This window comes from Hordeum vulgare, chromosome 7H, assembly GCF_904849725.1.
Source record: "Hordeum vulgare subsp. vulgare chromosome 7H, MorexV3_pseudomolecules_assembly, whole genome shotgun sequence".
Taxonomy (NCBI): domain Eukaryota; kingdom Viridiplantae; phylum Streptophyta; class Magnoliopsida; order Poales; family Poaceae; genus Hordeum; species Hordeum vulgare.
This window is the reverse complement of record NC_058524.1, coordinates 135,268,219-135,276,062: the sequence shown is the minus strand read 5'-3', so window position 1 is coordinate 135,276,062 and position 7,844 is coordinate 135,268,219. Positions and strand designations below refer to the sequence as shown.

The following is a 7,844-nucleotide window of genomic DNA, read 5'->3' as shown; positions in this document are numbered from 1 at the left end:
CGGGCAAGTAACATACCGAAGGACAAAGCGAACATCATACGGGATTAACTGAATCCTTGACATAGAGATTCAACCGATAGAGATATCCATAGAATATGTAGGATCCAATATGGACATCTAGGTCCCGCTATTGGTTATTGACCGGAGAATGTCTCAGGTCATGTCTGCATAGTTCTCGAACCCGCAAGGTCTGCACACTTAAGGTTCGGTGACGTTTCAGTATAGTTGAGTTATAGGTGTTGGTAACCGAAAGTTGTTCGGAGTCCCGGATGAGATCCCGGACGTCATGAGGAGCTCCAGTATGGTCCGGAGGTAAAGATTGTTATATAGAAAGTCCTGTTTTGGTCACCGGAAAAGTTTCGGGCTCATCGGTAGTGTACCGGGAGTGTCGGGAGGGTACCGGGTACCATCGGGAGGGGTGTCACGCCCCGAGGGGCCTTTTGGTTGTGGGAGGATACAAACCAGCCCCTAGTGGGATGACATAAGCTCCCACTAAGTCCCATGAGGTTTGAGAGGCAAAAACCCAAAGGTGGAAAAGATGGAAAGGGTTTCCAAGTGGAAAGGAGGAATCCTACTCCTAGTAGGATTGGAGTAGGACTCCTCCACCTCCAATTTCGACCAAACCTTGAGGGTTTGAGGCTTCCTCCTCCCCTCCCTCCCTCCTATATATATTAGAGGTATTGAGGGTTTTTGAGACACGACAAATCAGCCACGTGCTGCCCTCTCTCTCTAGATTTGTTTCTCCTCTAGTCTAGTTTCAGCGGTGCTTAGGTGAAGCCCTACTGGAATAGTTCCACCACCACCACCACCACGCCGCTGTGCTGGAGAACTAATCTACCTCTCCGCCCCCTCTTGCTGGATCAAGAAGGTAGGGATCATCATCAAGCTGTATGTGTGTTGAATGCGGAGGTGTCGTCCTTTCGGCACTAGATCGGGATGGATCGTGATGGGATCGCGGGACTGATCGTGATGAGATCGCGGGACGGGCTGCGATTTGGATCACGAAAATGTTCCACTACATCAACCGTGTTATATACGCTTCCGCTTAGCGATCTACAAGGGTATGTAGATTCACTCTCCCCTCTCGTAGATGATCATCACCATGGATAGGTATTGCGTGTGCGTAGGAAATTTTTTGTTTCCCATGCGACGTTCCCCAACACTTTTTTCACCGTCGGTTGAAGTTTTTCCTATGCTGGTAGAAGCTTTTTTCAACTGTTGATACTGGTTATATTAAAACTCGACTCCCGTGGTGGCACGGGAAAATGCAGGTTGCAACAAAACTGGACGCCGGTTGCAGCTCCTTGATCATACGTTGCAGTTATATACCAACGTCGGACGCAATTTTTCCGTCGCCAGCCACCCACTGGTTGAAGCTTGCTATAAAGGGGGATGAAGCTTTTCAATTCAACGGTTGAAGCTTCCCCACTCAAAATGGATGCAACTTTTTTGTGCTCGGTTGAAGCTATCTTGGTCACCGGTTGTAGCATTTTGCGTTGTCGGTCCCGCTTCTCTCACACGCGGCCATGGTACGATGGTGCAGCCATGGAGAAGAACGCGGCCATGGTACGATGGTGCAGCCATGGAGAAGAATGCGGCCATGGCACGGACAACACGGGGGAGGGACGTCTTTTACACGAGAGCACAATCACTGATCAGTGTGCTTTGTGGTGGTTTGTAGTGGCACAGAGAAAAGGAGAAGAAACACGACTCGCCGAGGGCATGCATGTGGAGGTAGGGGATGAAAGGTGTGTGTGGTTGAGAAGGTAAGAGCATACCTGGCCAAACGGGTCGGCTCGGCCCGGCGCGGCATGGCCCGCCCATGCACGAATATTAGCCGGGCCGCGTCGGACCAGCCCATGTGCGCAGCCTACCGGCCCAGGCACGACACGGAAGCTAAACGGGTCGCCCGTTGGCACGCTAAGCACGATTTTTGGCTTCTTTTAGGTAGTTTTTGGGCTGATTTTAGCATATTAGGCTATTTTATATGTTATATATATATATATATATATATATATATATATATATATATATATATATATATATCTAAATAAAATAATAATAAATGTAAACGGATCGTGCCGTGCCGGCCCGCATGCCCAACCTTCAGGCCCAGGCACAGTTTGAGGCGGGCTGCGTGCCTGACACTGCCCATGGCGTGCCGTGCCGGGAGGCTCGCGGGCCGGCCTGTTTAGCCCGGTCCGTTTGGCCAGCTATGGATAAGAGGTGGTCCTTGCCGGCCCACCAAAAACACGTGTCTTGCGCAGGGCGCAGCTTGCATGGTCGCGTGATGCGAGCCCGCCAAAGCGTTCGGCCGACGCGCAGGTTGTAAACGATTCTTATATATATAATTTCTATATTTTTTTTAAAACTATGTTTGACTATTGATAAAAGTAGCAATATATGACACGTATAATGTTAAATTTATATCGATGAAAGCTCCTTTCACATACGAATTTGATAATATGATTTGTGTAATTTACATATCATATACCTTTACGTTTTTTCAACTGCTAACAAACAACTGCATAAGACATGTGTTTTTAAAGTCTGAATTCAAAATTTGGGAAGCTTAAATAGGGAAATACGCGTGGCATCGTTTTCAAACCAAGGAGTACTTCGAATTGCACATCGTACTCAGCTTGTTGTTGGCAGCCGACCGGCCGTGGTAAATGCACACTGTTTATTTAATAAGTAAGAGGGAGAATGGCATGGTGCCATAATAAGAAAAAAGGGAAAGACGGCCAGAGGATGGCATTCCTCCGTCAAGAGCAGGCGGCGCCGGCATGGTTCCTCTCGCTGGCCTTCCTCGGCGCCCTTTGCGCCTCTGCATTCTCGTTCCGCCTCCTCGCCTACCTCGCGCTCTGCTTGCGCCGGCCGAAGGACCTCCGCCGTCGCTACGGCGCCTGGGCCGTCGTCACCGGCCCGACGTCCGGCATCGGCCGGTCCGTCGCTCTGGAGCTCGCCAGCCGGGGCCTCAACCTCGTGCTCGTCGACCTCAGCGCTGCCAATCTCAAGGAGATCTCTCACACCGTCAGATCTCGCCACGCCGTGCAGACCAAGACCGTGGTGTTCGACCTGTCCCTCGTTTCTACTGCCCAAGGTAATTAAACTTGTACAACTATTCAAGCACCGCACAAAAGCAAATAGCAACGAGTTGAGTTGCTCCATTGCTCACATGGTGGCCGGCGGCGGCAGGTGACGAGGCGATGCGGCGGCTCCGAGAGGCCGTGGCGGGGCTGGACGTGGGAGTGCTAGTGAACAACGCCGGGGTGGCGAAGCCGGGCGCGGTGTACCTGCACGAGCCCGACGTGGAGGCGTGGGTGAGGATGGTACGGGTGAACCTGTGGGCGGTGACGGAGGTGACCGCCGCGGTGCTGCCGGGGATGGTGGAGCGAGGCAGGGGCGCCGTCATCAACATGGGCTCGGCCTCGTCGGAGGCCATCCCCTCTTTCCCCCTCTACACCATTTACGGCGCCACCAAACGGTATGTCTTCCACAAGCTCATGCGGTATATCAGCGCAAATCTCAGAGAATTATTACCTTCATAGTACTTCGGTGGATGCTGTGGGAGACTGGGAGTGACTGTTTTTTCTGCATACATGTGGGTGGGTCATCCCAAGCAGGTATGTTGCGCAGTTCTCCAGGAGCCTTTACGTTGAGTACAGAAGTAAAGGGATCGATGTGCAGTGTCAGGTAAAATATATTGTTCTAAATTTCAGATTGCGTGATATACTCTGCCGCATGTTTCGCTCCATCTGAGGGTCTCTTATTTAAAGGATTTCCCAACAAAATTGAATGATTAAAATCCTTAGGAGTGGGTTGTTTGATTTGTATTATTGAATCGTACAATTTGTTTATACTGGATTTCATTAGAAAATTTCCATCCCCACCAGGAAACAGGCGTTTTCCTGATCATACAATAATGAAGTACTCTTTCCGTCTAGAATTATTTGTTACAAAAATGAATAAAAATGAATGTATCACATCTAGGTACATCCATTTCTCCGACAAATATTTCTGGACCGAGGAAGTACAGTATGTCATAACACACGCTATTATTATTGTGTTTTCTTGCTGCTTTTAAGAAAACTAGTTAATCGAAGAGGTCCTGAATTGTTGCCCTACATATAGCTGATTGTTTAAAGACTAGAAGATATCCAAATAATTGGAGTGAACTATTGGGGTAGAAAAAATAGAATATGTAAGTTAAACATGACAAATACTGAATGTGTCACTCCGAAGAAATCAACGTGGTGCCCCTCGTTGTATCCATCTTTATTAATTATTCAAGACTAACAAAAACATACATTAAACCATTCGAATACATCATTCACACCTATAAATTCAATAATGTGAAATGTTCTCATTCCTCATATCTAAAACCGGCGTCGGCGTCGATCCATCCATATAATGTATCAGAGCCTACATCCGGTGCAACAAATCTAAAGCGTACATAACATGCACACGTTTTAAAAGTCGCGGTCATCATCGAACCACACACCCATCTTTAGAAGAGAGATCTGCATCATCCTGCCAGTTCGGCCATCCGTCGACGCCACCACAACACCCAACGACATCACCTTCCTTGCACGCAAACTGCTGAGCACGTCGTGGTCGCTACTGGTACACCGCAACACCATGCCGTGAAGTGCCACCAGCCAACATTGTTTGAAGTCTCTGTAAGATTTGTCGTGTGTAGCATTTGCCGAACAGGCATGACACAGCGTAGCACCTATTGGTGAGGCATGACTTGACATTGTCATCGAAGCTCCGTGCAACACGAAGCCGCTCCACCCCTGCCTTTGTTTTCTAGCGGAAAAAGTCCAAAACAAACCTTGAAGTTATAGACGAAAGCTAAATCCAACCTTGAATTTTGAATCCCTGAAATCGGCACACCGAACTCAATGATCCTGGTCTATTTTAAACCTTGATAGAACTTAGCCGGGATTTGCTGAATTGGGCCGGGGCCATTAGCGCAGTTGCGCACGTGCGCACCCTCTGCTCTGGATTTTTTTTCATTTTCTTTTTTGCTTTTCCACATGTGTATATTTTTTTTTCAGTATCCAATGTATTTTTTAACACATATATGTATATTTTTTGATAAACTTCCAATATTTTTCAACACATTATGTACATTTTTAAAGTACATCTTACAAAAAAAATACATGGTAATATTTTTCTAAATAAATATTTTATAAATAACAATAAACATTTTATATAATTGATATATATATTTTTGAGGTATAAATAAAAATAAACATTGAATGTTTGGCGCTAGGATTATGCTCCTACAAATTTATAAAATGCATGTTGGACCAATACGAATAGAATTAAAAATACGAATAGAACTAAAAATACGAATAGAACTAAAAATACGACTAGAATTAAAAATACGAATAGAACTAAAAATACGAATAGAATTAAAAAAAGCCAAACATTTTTTTGAAACAAACAAGACATAGAATTTGTGACAAAAATAGAAAACATAAATATTTTTAACTTCTGAACAATTTTAAAAATGCGCGAACTTTTTTTTTGTTAGTGGGCCGGTTCAATTCCGGTCGGGATTGTGGTATTGCCAGAATCCCGGTGTGCCAAACAGGCCTAGGGTTCAAAATAGACCGGGATTACAAGTTTGGAGTGCCAATATCAGGGATTCAAAGTTCAGGGTTTGATTTAGCTTTCGTCTATAACTTCAAGGTTTCTTTTGGACTTTTTCCTTTTCTAGCGCTGCTCCATAAACTATGCTCTCTACAGAGAAACGACACCATAGTGACGCCATCGTCCCATCTGGAAGACTAGATCCTAGGGTTTCCCTCCGAGCAGGACGAGTAGGTCGACAATAGTTACACGACGATGCCTTCATCAAGGTAACGATGCAGTACGCCGTCATCGTCCGCCATCGGCTTGATTTTCACTCGCAACTATGTCTCCCCGACTCGTAGCCGGTACTAGACGACAGATCTTGACATCCGACCAACCAACCTTAGGCCGGTCACCTCGATGGAGGAGATGATCACCAGGTCCACCGCCGCATGGAGTAGGGCACACTGGCCAGCCACTGACCGGAGGCCACGCCCGCATACAATCGGCCCTTCACCAGATCCTCCACGACGCCCCTCCACGTACCTGCTACCAAGCCGGACTGAACTAACCCAACCGCCTCCCAAGGTCGTGCCCAAAGCCCCGCTACCGACGGCCTGGAACCGATCTCGGTCGGACGCCACGTCGCGCCGCGATCCGATCTCGATTGCGCCATCACTCGCATCGAGATCCCGCACCACCCCACATGCGAGCGGGGGAGGAGGACCTCCGCCACAACCGTTTGCCCCGGGCTTAGCCCGACGACATCCTTCGACAGCGGTGATGGAAGGGAGGGAGGAGAGAAGGGCTCCGGCGGCTAAATCGGGAGGACCTCCCGTGTCGCCGGCGGGCGCGGGGCTGTTTCGTGGTAGAGGCAGCCTATAATGGCATCCCTAAGGTGGAGCCGAGTATTATGCAGGATACCAAACATGCCTCTAGATTTTGTAGGTCTTTATATCCTCATGAGGTATTTCATGATAATGGGAATTTCCATGTGAAGATGTGAAGAAATGGTTCCTTTCGTTTCAAATGTCTCAAGTAATGTTGTACATCGTCGTCGATATTTACATCCTGTGCACGGATGCGATCTTGCTGACCAGGTACTGGCATTTAACCTTGTGCAGGCTCCGTTCTACGTGGCGACCAAGATGGTGTCGATGCTCGCCAAGACCGGTTGGGCCGGACGCCTCTCTATGTTCCTCATTGCACCGACGCCCGACGCATACGCGCGCGCGGCGGTGCGCTGGATCGGCCATGGCCCGCCACTCTGCACCCCCAACCTCGGCCACCAGCTCATGTGGTGCCTCGCCGCCATCCTGCCGGACTTCGTCCACGATTGGCTCCGCATGCACGAGCACCTGCAACACAGAGCGCTGGCCCAGAGAGGGTATAGCCGGGCAGCAACTCTCAAGTGAGTTCCGGGTGTTCTTGTACGGCATGCCTCTGTTCCACTGACCACATGTCCTGGTGTTCGATTAAGTGAATTTCCAATAAACTGAATCATGTACTACACCCTTTATTTTTATATACAAGATCATAAACCCATATTACAGATACGTATTAAGGCAAATCAATCTTTTCATTTTTACATCCATGCAAAGAATATTAACGTCCTTGGTTGCTAGTACACTCTCCGTCATGGTTTACTGGGCGCATGTGCGCAATCTCTGGGACCTAATTGATTAGCGATTGGCTTAAAATTGTTTTGCCACGGACGGAAAAATAATGTGAACAGTTATAACACAACGCCTAATTATTGCGTGTTACTCCGCTCGTCTAGTAACGGAGCAAGGCAGTGCATGCAAGTTATCGAAAGTAGAGAAAAATGCGCCCCAATTTCAATAACCGATGCCTAATTAAAACGGCAATTAAGAAATGACGCCTAAAATCCATCCGATTGTGAAACTGCATGGATATGGAGACGCGCCCGGTAAACTATGGAGGAAGTATGAGACAAAGCCCATTAATTTTTTACATCAATTAGTGTTAGTGGTCTTATATAATTGTAAACTGTATTTTGATAGTGACCTTGTATATAAAAACAGAAGAAGTAAGTATTTTGCAGAGGAAATGCAAATTATTTATTCATGTGTTGCACCTTCACTGTTCGTTAGTTGCATCCAAATTTACTGTTTGACAAGAGCATGTACAATGCATACGTCGCGAAAGTGTTTGCGGAATGGAAATTGATTACTTTTATTTTTGCTAGAGAACCTGTCATATAACATCGCTTTTTCTTTATTAGTAAGCTTGCACGT

At 47.2% G+C, this 7,844-nt stretch overlaps 1 protein-coding gene across 1 annotated transcript; it reads left to right on the top strand.

Moving 5' to 3' along the window:
* Positions 1-2,530: 2,530 nt before the first annotated feature.
* LOC123409076 (very-long-chain 3-oxoacyl-CoA reductase 1-like) lies at positions 2,531-7,178 on the top strand. Its single transcript, XM_045102063.1, has 4 exons — positions 2,531-3,103; positions 3,199-3,487; positions 3,627-3,696; positions 6,711-7,178. The coding sequence occupies exons 1-4, from the start codon at positions 2,707-2,709 to the stop codon at positions 6,999-7,001; spliced, it is 1,047 nt and encodes a 348-aa protein (XP_044957998.1). The 5' UTR covers positions 2,531-2,706; the 3' UTR covers positions 7,002-7,178.
* The last annotated feature ends 666 nt before the right edge of the window (positions 7,179-7,844 follow it).